We start from the raw sequence: 12,082 nt of genomic DNA on the forward strand, positions 1-12,082 counted from the left end.
TCGTTTAGTGCTATTGATTTAATTTCATTTCTAATTAACAAGGCAACCCCGCCCCCTCTACCCACCTCTCTGTCTTTTCGATAGGTTGTAAATCCCTGGATGTTTAACTGCCAGTCCTGAACCCCCTGCAACCACGTCTCTGTGATGCCTACCACATCATACCTGCCAGTCACAATCTGGGCCACAAGCTCATCTACCTTGTTCCGTACACTGCGGGCATTTAAATATAGCACCTTTAATTCCCTATTGACTGTCCTTTTTGTTTTCTTAGTGTGGTGGACCTTGGTTTACTGAGCCTTTCCATACACTGTGTCATATTTTGTGAGATGGGGACTATCGAAACCTCTCCTGAGCTCTGTCTTTTCGTGATTTTTTGTAATCCTAAGCAGCTACGCTTCCCACTGATTCCTTCACCTCTTGGATCCCTGACTTTCCCTGCACATAGGACAATATTTTTTAAAATATTGGGCTAGTCAGGGTAGGAGAGCTTCCATCGGACATGCAATGTTGGCTCCAGGCAGGGTGTGGAGTCAACGCAGTCGGGAAGCAAATTCTCCATGTAATGTCAGTGCAGTCACACCCGTTTTCTCAACATGCACTAAAGGTCTGTCTTCAATTCATTGGCTTAATGCTTTTCAGTGAAGCTACCAACTTTCTGAAGCTGCACACCCATTGGCCTTGAGAACCATCTACCTTCTCCAAAGTTCACCCCTCACCCACGTTCACTCTCCATCAACACTTGCCAATGTTTACTCGCCGACAATGTTCAACCCCCAATCATGGTCAGTCCCTTCTCTCACCCGTCCACAGTGCTTACCCCTGTGGGAGGCGAGAAAGGTTGAACATTGTTCAGCATCCCCTCCTGGCATTTTCCAGAGAGCGGTGTGAACGTTGCGGGGAGAGCAGAGTGAGCATTTCAAATATTTTGAACGTCTACCTTTTTTTCCAACTCAGCTTCCCTTTCGGCATCCATTGTACTCCAAATTCTAATCAGCTCTTCCTCTGGCATGTGCCTCAGCTTCTCCATCAGGTGATTGAACAAGATTGTGATGGAATTCACTGTGAGGACATGCAATGTATTGACTATGAGGTAATCAGTCAGGCGAATGAAGCTGTACAGGAAAAACAGAAGAGGTATTAAAATTTTGGCTTGATTCACTTACCACGACCCAAATCCTCTGATCAGTGGCGGGAATGAGCCCGATGCTGATCAGAAAGATATGAACCCATTTGCCTGGAGAGATCAAAAAAAATCAGATTTCGGATGCACAATGCAGAAGATCTCCCCCAGCGCGGGGATCCATGCAAAGAGCAGAGAAGAGAATCGGCACAGAAGACAGGCCATTTTTACAGCATGCTAGTGAATGGGTGAATAGATGATTGAATGAATGGGTAGGCGGGTAGCGCGCATAAGTGGGTGTGGTCAGTGAGACGGTCGGGTGGACGTGGGGCCGGGTGGTAGGGTGACAGGTGGATGAGGTGGGTGGATGGGTGAGTGCTAGTCGGGTCAGATCAAGAGAGGTGGTAGTCAGGGGTGGGGCCAATACAGATCGGTTTGGGGGGGGGGGGGGGGGCAGTTAGGTCAGGGGAGAAGTTGGGGAGGCAGGGTGGATTGTGGGGAGTGACAGAAAGGCTAGTTGGGTGGTCAAGGGGGTACTTTTGGGGTTCAATTGTATAGTTACACAAGACTAGGACTTTTCTATCCAACGTTTCTTGGGAAACTACCCATGGAAGCAAATCAGAGCTGTCCGAAACCTCTGACTCCATCTCTGAGTCACAGCCTTTTTCAAACGATCCCATGGAGCAAGAGAATTGCCCATCGATAGTTCGAACTTCCCAGGAGATCACCACACAGTCAGCATGTTGGGATATCCATGCGATCCCAATGTGCATCGCAGGATGTATGTCTGACAATCTGAAGAGCAAACGATTTGGCTGATAACTTCTCAAAGCCCCATTTGAGTTATCACTAACCATGTTAACCTCCTGCAGTGAGACCTCTTGTTTGCTTGTCCTGTATAGTTTATTTTGTCTGATGACTCCGTAAGGATCTCAGTGGCAATTGTGGAATGCACATTAACATCACCAATCCCTGTAAATCAATCAAATGTTTACTCTGCAGCAATATGCATAATAAGAAAATGCAAAGCTACAATTTTCAAAATTATGTAAACAGAGACACATTCATCCTAAAACTAGCAGCAAATTTTCCAAGTGGACTTTCGTATAAAAATGTACACTAGTTTATTCATGGAACAGATGTCGAGTCCAAATCGTAGTCTTTAAAAACATAGTTACAGCTTGAAAAAAATATTCATTGCCAACGTACGCTCGTACTTTTATAACCGCAGACATAAGAATCACAATGTAAATGGGCTGTGGACTTGTATAACACATATTCAGTTGTCCAAACAAGCACACTTGCACATTGCATTCCAGTCAGTACCTGCACTCTGCATCTCGAACAAATAGTCATCTGGTATAAATCCAGCTTCCAGTAAAGCTGTGCAGCAGGCAATCTTAACCGTTTGTTGTGCGATTTTCCTGAACTGGGCCAAACGCTCAGCGCCCTGTAGAACCAAGGCAACACATGCTTGAATGAGTTCCAAGATTACTTGTATGGATAATCAAACTTCGCCTGAAATAGCTAAGCCACAAACTTTCGACACCAGCAGACAGTGAACCATCTTGTACACTTTAACTTATGTAAGAATTACAACATGAAAACAGACTTCCACACAAACAGGCTGTTCCTACGTCCATTTTGCCACATTTTTTCCAATCAAGACATTTTGAGAGGAGAGCAAAACATGTGGGATCTTTGAATTCATAAATAGAGATATTGAGTACAAAAGAAGGGAAGTTTTACTGAATTTGTAAAGTACAACAGGTTTGTTTGCAATCACTAGTTTTAGAGTGATGCTCCTTCATCAACGCTCCAGAATCTAGTGATTCCAAACAAACCTGTTGGACTTTAACCTGGTGTTGTGAAACTTCTTACTGTGGCCACTCCAGTCCAACGTCGACATCTCCACATCATGAATCTGTAAAGTCCTGGCTAGGTCTAGTTAAAGTATTACATTCAGGTCTAGTCACCACACTTCAGGGAGAACGTGAGGGTCCTTCAGAGGGGTGCAGAGGATATTTGAGAATGAAAGATTTTAGCTGCAAGGTCAGGTTGGAGAAGTTGGGGTTCTTCCCCTTGGAGCAAAAATGTTTGAGGAGAGATATACTGGAGGTGTAGAAAATAATGACAGGTTTACATGAAGTACGCAAAAAAAAAACAGCACGCATGATCTGATGGTACAAGGATTTATGGACGCGGATTTGAAGTTTTGGGCAGATGATACAGCGAGGGTATGTGGGAGGCCTGTGCAATAAGTGCTATGGGTGTGGAACTCACTGCTTACAAGAAGTCATGGAAGCAGAGATGGCCAATGCTTCCAAAATTAAATTGGAAGTCCGTATAGACCACGTCGACTTGCAGGGTGAAGAGGGACTGAATGAATTATTCTACAGAGAGCCAACAAGAATGTAAAGTGTCAAATGACATCCTCCTGTGCTGTTGCGACTCCATATATTGAACCTATCCTTAACTCCTTAACTGTTAACATGGGACGTGATCAAACGGAAATGTTTCTAAAGGTCATTTGTGGCTGGTTTTACTGGGAGTTTCTCCCCGGTTCCCCATCTCTATCTAACCACATGTAATCACCTTTTTGGGCCCTGGGGACTATCTCACCGGCTTAGCCCACGCTAACAATTATTTTCACCACTGTGGAGCTGAACTCACTTGCCAGATCGACTCATCAGAGATCAGGCCACCATTTTTGAAAGGATGCCCTGAGACTCTAGTGGGCTTGAGAATCCTGCACATCCCCCAACGGTAACGTCACCCCCACACACATGGGCACTGTCCCACATTCCCCCCAAGTGATGATACTCTGCTGTGAGGTCGCTGAGGGGCCCCCTTTTTCAGGCCTTCCTGCGTTCCCTTTCAGACCCCCCTTTCAGGACCCTCACTCTTCACGCCCCCACCCCTCAACCTTCTGGAGGCCCCTTCATACCAGCCCTACACAACGACCCCCACTCTTCATACCACCCTCCACCCTCCTTTCTAGGGCATGGCCACCCTCCTTTCATGGGCATGGTCCCCCTCATGGACCCCTCTTGGCCGTGCCACCCTGGCACACCAACATCCTGACACTGCCACCCAGGCACCCTGGCACTGCCCCTTCCAGCTTGGCAGTGCTACCCAGGCATCTTAACAATGATAGGGTGACAGTACCAAGGTGCCACGGTGGAGGTACCAAGGCACCTGCCTTCAAAGGGGAGGGTCAGAGTGCTACCCTGCCCTGTCCCTGACCACCCAGGAGCCTTTGAAGGCCCGGGAGACCCCCCGGGTGCTATTCGCGGACCAATACTGAACAGCGCCAGGTTGGGGTCTCCCCGTGGAGGCCGGTTGATGCCAGGAATTCGATAGATCCCTTGTCAGCCTGTCTAAGCGGGTTTTAAACCTACTCTGGCATGCGAGGCTTGGTCCCGCCAATCGTGGGCGGAATCCTGATCACGATGCCTCGTGAGACCTGGGTAGATCTCGCGAGTCATACTGGCTGTCGGGAAGCCCCCGGGAGGCCTCTTGTGGCATCTACTGGCTGCGCACTCTCCAAGTGTGGTGAAACGCGGCTGGTAGAGCACACCCATGGTCTCTGCTCCCATCGCTAACTCTATGTAAACAAGCTCCTTGCTCGCTGTCCTAAATCACTTACATTTAATCTTATATTTATAGGATCTAATAATAGGAGAAACTGTGATTGTTATCCTTCGGGAGGCTTGAGACGAAATTTGATGGAGCTGCTGAAAATCATGAGGTGTGTGGACAGGTTAGATGGAGAAAAATAGTTCCCGTTGGCAGACGTGTCGAGAACCAGAGGAAAAAAATTTGAGGTGATTGGCAGAAGAACAAATGGTGACATGATTCTATGACTTAATTTCATGTCACTTAAACATAGATTACTAAAAAATCATTGACATGCGTTTTCATGTGCAGGGGTCACAATTTCCTTTTTTTTTCTTTTTTTAATAAATTTAGAGCACCACATAATTTTTTTCAATTATGGGGCAATTTAATGTGACCAATCCACCTACCATGCACGTTTTTGGGTTGTGGGGGTGAGTCCACGCAGACACGGGGAGAATGTGCAAACCCCACACAGACAGTGACCCAGGACCAGGATCGAACCCGGGTCCTCGGCACCGTGAGGCAGCAGTGCTAACCACTGCTCCACCATTCCAGCCCAGTGACATGATTTCCTGTTCAGGCAGAGAGCAAGTAAACTTAATGAAGCTTGCATTGCTGGCTGGCTGCATGAACAACAGAGGGCTTAACAGTGTGGCATACTAGCACATGTCCTAGCTAATTCACAACTCCTAAAGCAGGTGCACTGAAAGACATATTGCTGCTGGCTGTCTCTGCTGTAACTGAAGAGAAGACAAATGGATCACTAGGGAAAGAGAGGCTTCATGGAGGTGAACAGGAGGAGGAATGATTTGTTTCCTCAGGGGCCAAGAGGTCTTAAGGCAAACCTCCAGAAGGGAATGAAAACAGATCAACAGAGAAGGTATGTGGTAGTCACCACTGCTGTATTATATTGTATATATGGGTTTTACAGTAAGGCCCCTGTTGGCTCCGCCCAGTAGGCGGAGTATAAATGTGTGTGCTCTCCAAACAGCAGCCATTTTGTCAGCTGCTGTAGGAGGCCACACATCTCTGTGTAATAAAGCCTTGATTACATTCTACTCTTGTCTCATCATAATTGATAGTGCATCAATTTATTACACAGAGATTTTTCAGAGATGGACCTCCGCATCAAGCCGGATCGCCTGCAGCTGCATCCTCAAGCAGACAATGCCAAAAAAGACTTTGAACATTGGCTAGCTTGCTTTGAAGCATTCATCGGTCTGCGCCAGACCCAATCCCAGAAGCACAGACTCTCCAGATTCTGTACACGCGGCTGAGCTCCAACGTTTTGCCCCTCGTCCAGGACACACCGACCTACGCAGAGGCCATGGCGCTACTGAAGGAGAATTACGCACAGCGGACCAACAGGATCTATGCCAGGCACTTCCTTTCCAGGCGGCACCAACTTCGCGGTGAGTCTGTGGAAGATTTCTGGCATGCCCTTGCTCGCCCTAGTTAGAGACTGTGACTGCCAGGTTGTTTTGGCCACTGAACATGCAAACCTGCTGATGAGAGAGGCGTTCGTTATGAGCATAGGGTCTGACTACATTCGCCAGCGCCTCTTAGAAGGGGCCACACTTGACCTCGCGACAACTAAGAAACTAGCGCTCTCGCTCACAGTCGCCTCACACAATGTACAGGCTTATGCCCCCAACCGCATGGCCCACCCCCCCTGTGGATCGTGGACCACTGGCGGCCACCCCATCGTGGACCCCATCAGCGACCGCCCTCAGCAAGCCCCACGTCTGCGCCGCATTGCAACCAACCAACACCGGGGGCCCCAAATGCTACTTCTGCGGACAGACAAAACACCTCCGGCAGCGCTACCCGGTGCGGAGCACGCTCTGCAAGGCCTGTGGCAAGAAGGGACATTTCACTGCAGTGTGCCAGGCCCACCCAATTGCCGCTATTGGCCCAGCACCCCCCACGTGCGGCCAGTGCGCACCGCCATCTTCCCCTCCTCAGACCACGTGCGGCCCGTTGGCGCCGCCACCTTGCTCCGCTCACAACACATGCGGCCCGTGGGCGGCGCCATCTTGCTTGCCTCAGAACCAATGGGCACCGCCATCTTGTCTGCCCCAGGACACGTGCAGCCCGTGGGCGCCGCCATCTTACCCGCCTCAAGACCCCTGCCCGTCGGGCACCTCATCAGGCCACTCATCGCCTGCAACTGCCGACCACCAGCCGCGTCTCGCCTGGGTCACGATCAACCAGGCTCGACTGCACAACCTCATGACCGCTTCGACAAAGGTGACGGTCAACGGGCACGAGATCTCCTGCCTTCTGGACTCCGGGAGCACTGAGAGCTTCATCCACCAAGATACAGTAAGGCGTTGCTCCCTCACGGTGCACCCCGCTATCCAAAGAATCTCCCTGGCCTCTGGATCCCACTCCGTGGCAATCCGGGGGTACTGGAAATGGAAATTGCTTATTGTCACAAGTAGGCTTCAATGAAGTTACTGTGAAAAGCCACTAGTCGCCACATTCCAGCGCCTGTTTGGGGAGGCTGGTACGAGAATTGAACCGTACTGCTGGCCTGCCTTGGTCTGCTTCAAAAGCCAGCGATTTAGCCCAGTGTGCTAAACCAGCCCATAAACTGCATCGCCACCCTCACCGTCCAGGGCGTAGAGTTCAGCGGCTTCCGGCTCTACGTCCTCCCCAACCTCTGCGCTGCCTTGCTACTTATCTTGGACTTCCAGTGCAACCTCCAGAGCCTAACCCTAAAATTTGGTGGGCCCCTACAACCCCTCACTGTTTGCGGCCTCTCGACCCTTAAGGTCGACCCGCCTTCTCTTTTTGCCAACCTAACCCCGGATTGCAAACCCGTCGCCACCAGGAGCAGGCGGTACAGTGCCCAGGACAGGACCTTCATCAGGTCTGAGGTCCAGTGGATGCTGTGGGAAGGTATTATCGAGGCCAGCAACAGCCCCTGGAGAGCTCAAGGCCCACCCACTCATTCAATCCACCGCTTTCCCACTGACGGCCGAGGCTCATCAGGCCTTCAACCGTATCAAGGCCGACATCGCCAAGGTCATGATGCACGCAGTCGACAAGACGCTCCCCTTCCAAGTCAAGAGCAATGCATCAGACGTCGCTCTGGCCGCCACCCTCAACCAGGCAGGCAGGCCCGTGGCATTCTTTTCCCCCATCCTCCATGCCTTCGAAATGTGGCACTTCTCTGTCGAAAAGGAGGCCCAAGCGATCGTTGAAGCTGTGCGACATTGGAGACATTACCTGGCCGGCAGGAGATTCACTCTCCTCACCTACCAACGGTCGGTTGCCTTCATATTTAACAACACATAGCGGGGTAAGATCAAAAATGATAAAATCTTGGAGGTGGAGGTCTGCCACCATCATCAAAGCCCTCAACACCATCTTTGCTCTATTCGGTTTCCCTGCCTACGTCAACAGCGACCGGGGATCCTCATTCATGAGCGATGAGCTGCGCCAGTACCTGCTCAACAGGGGCATTGCCTCGAGCAGGACGACCAGCTACAACCCCAGGGGAAACGGGCAGGTGGAGCGGGAGAATGGGACGGTCTGGAAGGCCCTACGGTCCAGAAAGCTCCCTGCCTCCCGCTGGCAGGAGGTCCTCCCCGACGCCCTTCACTCCATTCGGTCGCTCCTGTGCACCACGACTAACGAAATCCCCCATGAACATCTCTGAAGTGTTGGCTAGTGTAGACTTGAGAGATGAACAGACACTTCCAACACTGATGAAGGTTCAACTCAATGTTATTAACTACTTCTAACTAACTAATACACGATGACTGTGGGTCTAAATGATGCTAACTTAAACTAGAGACCTAAGCCTTGTCTGAACCAGCACGTGGTGTGATTCTATGCTGGGCTGGATGTGTTCTTCTTACACTGAGAGGCAGCACCCAGAATGAGCAGGAACCATGGTGCCCTCTGCCTTTGTAGTGTGTGTATTCTAACTGGTGATTGGCTGCGGTGTTTGCACATGTTGATTGGTCCCTGTATGTGTCCTTCAGTATGTGTCTGCGCCATGATATACTGGTGTATATTATGACATCCCCCCTTTTATAAAAAAATTTTTATATAGGCATGTGATAATAAATAGTGTGGGTGTGTGGAGAATTTACCTAGCTACATGTGAGCTGCCAAGACATATGTACAAAGCTATATACAGGGAACAAGACTATTTACAGAGGATCGTGCCTGGTGCAGATGACTACCATGAACTGGAACAGCCAACGAATCTATTTACAAATCACTGGAGATCGAATGCAACAATGAAGGATATAGAAAAAAAAACATTTCAGAAAGTCCACATGTGTACAGAGATCATAAGTTCAGTCTCTGACGTGGGCGACGAACTCTGGTTGACCATAAGGGTGGCACACCACTCATCATCCTGGCCGACGCTGTGGACGTGGACGGGTTCAGTGCCACGCTTGGGGGACATCCTGTTTGTGGTAACGACGCCGATTTGGAACGGGACCTGTGGGTCATCGCAGGCACAGTCGGAAGCAAGGTCTGGAGTAGATTCATTGATGGCAGGCTGGATAGCCCTGATGTCTCTGTGGGGCTCGGTGGACCTCCTAAAAACAGCAGCGTAGTGGCCTCGTTTGCCACACGACAGGCAGCGTCGGGACTTTGCGGGACATTGCCACTTTAAGTGGGCGGAGCCGCAGTTGCCACACGCCGGAGCGTTGGGACGTTCGTCGCGCCACCATGCATGCGCAGGGCGATCCAGTGTGGCGTGCACCTGCACAAAGCGGTCCGTGACGTCAGCACGCTCGCTGCATGTAAGCACGCGACTCCGCGAAAAGCGCGCGAAATGGCCGCCTTCGTTCAGATCCAGAGCCTGAAAAGATTTAATAATTTGGACCCGATCTGCCTCGTAAGGAGCTTGCCGCACCATTTCAGCGGCCTGGATGCAGGAGTAGCGCGTGAAGGCATGTTCATGAAGTACACAGGTCTCAATGGCCGTAGAGAGAGTGAGCTGCTTTACTTTTTGTAGCTGCTGGCTTAGAGGCTCAGACTGAACACCAGAAACAATCTGGTCACGGAGCAGGGAGTCAGAGGTGGATCCGTAGTTGCAGGACTGCGCAAAGACGCGGAGGTGGGTAATAAAGGACTGGAAAGGCTCGTCCTTACCTTGAATTCTCTGCTGAAACACGTATCTCTCGAAGCTCTCGTTGATCGCGACCGCGCAGTGGCTGTCGAACTTTAGAATTACGGTCTTGAACTTCGATTTGTTCTCCCCCTCATCGAAGGTGAGCGAGATGAAAATGTGCAGAGCGTGGTCCCCGGCTGTGAAGAGGAAGAGAGCAATCTTCCGTGCATCCGAGGCAGCGTCCAGGTCCCTGGCTTTGAGGTACAGCTGGAAACGCTGTTTGAAAAGTTTCCAGTTCAAGCCCAGATTGCCGGCAATGCGGAGAGGCGGCGGCGGGCGAATGGAGTCCATTCTGTAGGATGGCGCGAGGCTGGTGGAAGGCAGATCACTGAAGGGTAGGTCTCAGAAGTGCTAGCATCCCTCAACTTCTGGTACCATGAAGTGTTGGCTAGTGTAGACTGGAGAGATGAACAGACACTTCCAACACTGATGAAGGTTCAACTCAATTTTATTAACTACTTCTAACTAACTAACACACGATGACTGTGGGTCTAAATGATGCTAACTTAAACTAGAGACCTAAGCCTTGTCCAAACCAGTTGATTCTCTCAGCACGTGTTGTGAGTCTGTGCTGGGCTGGTGAGTTCTTGTTACACTGAGAGGCAGCACCCAGAGTGAGTGGGAACCATGGTGCCCTCTGCCTTTATAGTGTGTGTATTCTAACTGGTGATTGGCTGCGGTGTTTGCACATGTTGATTGGTCCCTGTATGTGTCCATCAGTGTGTGTCTGCACCATGATATACTGGTGTATATTATGACAGTCTATTTGCCTTCCCCAGGAAGTCCACCTCCGGAGTTTTTCTCCCATGTGGCTGGCAGCTACAGGACCCGTTCTCCTCCATAAACATGTGCGACTCCACAAGGCGGACCCATTGGTTGAGAGGGTACAGCTACTCCATGCAAACCCGCAGTACACCCACGTAGCGTACCCCGACGGCCGCCAAGACCCAGTCTCCCTCAGGGACCTATCACCAACTGGGTCCCCACACATAACCACCCACCCCGGCGCCACCCTCACTTCCCCCGGCGCACCCCATCGCAGCCCCCGCTCCAGGACAATCCGTCCTTGCTTTGCTCCCACCCAGGGATGAAGAGGATTTCGATGTGCTGCCGGAGTCACCGAAGACCAAGCCGACACCCGAGTCGCCACCAGCTCTGCGGCGCTCTCAATGGCAGATCAAGGCACCCGATCGTCTAAATATGTAACCTTTTCTGTAATTTTAAAGCAATCTGTATGTATATAGTTTTCCACCCGCCCCACTGGACTCATTTTTAACAGGGGGTGAATGTGGTAGTCACCACTGTTGTATGATATTGTATATGGGTTTTACAGTAAACCCCCTGTACTACAGGTACGGGGGTAGATCCCTGCCTGCTGGCTCCGCCCAGTAGGCGGAGTATAAATGTGTGTGCTCTCCAAACAGCAGCCATTTCGTCAGCTGCTGTAGGAGGCCACACATCTCTGTGTAATAAAGCCTCGATTGCATTCTATTCTCATCTCGTCGTAATTGATAGTGCATCAAGGTAAACATCTGGGGTGGAATTTTCCACCCCGTGTTGCGGCGGATGGAAAAAATGGCTCATCACATAAGTGGATTGGCCATACTAAAAAATTGGCCCTTCGTGTCATAAAGATGTGGTTAGGAGAGTTTATGGGGTAAAAGGAATAGGGTGGGGGGAGTGGGCATAGGTAGGGTGCTCTTTGAGAGGGTCATGCAGACTCGATGGGCCAATTAGCCTACTTCTACACTGTAGGATTTCTAGGAATGGCGGTTTGTATCCAAATTGTCCACTTTTCAGCTCATTATAGATGCTTGAATGTGATCCATGTCAGATCTCATGGGAAAGCCACTTCCACCGTCGCAAAGAACAGCACAGGGGAGACAGAAGGTCCTGCCCAATGTGTGCTCTCTACTATCAATAATTTGGGTCCTGAATGGCTAGATGGGGCATTTTCAGGTTAACAAAAGTGATGGTTCGGCAGCGCGGGATATCGGAAGACTGAAAACAGAGGAATGTTCATGTGTGCCTTATATATACCAGACAGTGCATTTCCTGAACCTCTTGTGATCCGCTGAGAGGTGAGTTGAACTGCTGTGTTCCATCCATCACTGAAAGTTAGAGTTGACTGAATCGTGAGGATGTACGTAATGCTGGGAACCAAGTAGGATGAAGAGGCCCCAACACTAGACTTGCAG

At 50.2% G+C, this 12,082-nt stretch overlaps 1 protein-coding gene across 2 annotated transcripts in view; it reads right to left on the reverse strand.

Moving 5' to 3' along the window:
* dnah6 (dynein, axonemal, heavy chain 6) overlaps positions 1–12,082 on the reverse strand; it is a 389,182-nt gene that overhangs the window by 319,266 nt on the left and 57,834 nt on the right. For both annotated transcript variants that reach the window (XM_038804236.1, XM_038804238.1), the window contains 3 exons: positions 2,447–2,570; positions 1,975–2,092; positions 938–1,112 (listed from right to left, as the gene is read on the reverse strand). In XM_038804236.1, coding sequence (XP_038660164.1) covers positions 938–1,112; positions 1,975–2,092; positions 2,447–2,570 — 417 coding nt within the window. The remainder of the gene's footprint in view (positions 1–937; positions 1,113–1,974; positions 2,093–2,446; positions 2,571–12,082) is intronic.

Source organism: Scyliorhinus canicula, chromosome 8 (genome assembly GCF_902713615.1).
Source record: "Scyliorhinus canicula chromosome 8, sScyCan1.1, whole genome shotgun sequence".
NCBI classification, from domain to species: Eukaryota; Metazoa; Chordata; class Chondrichthyes; order Carcharhiniformes; family Scyliorhinidae; genus Scyliorhinus; species Scyliorhinus canicula.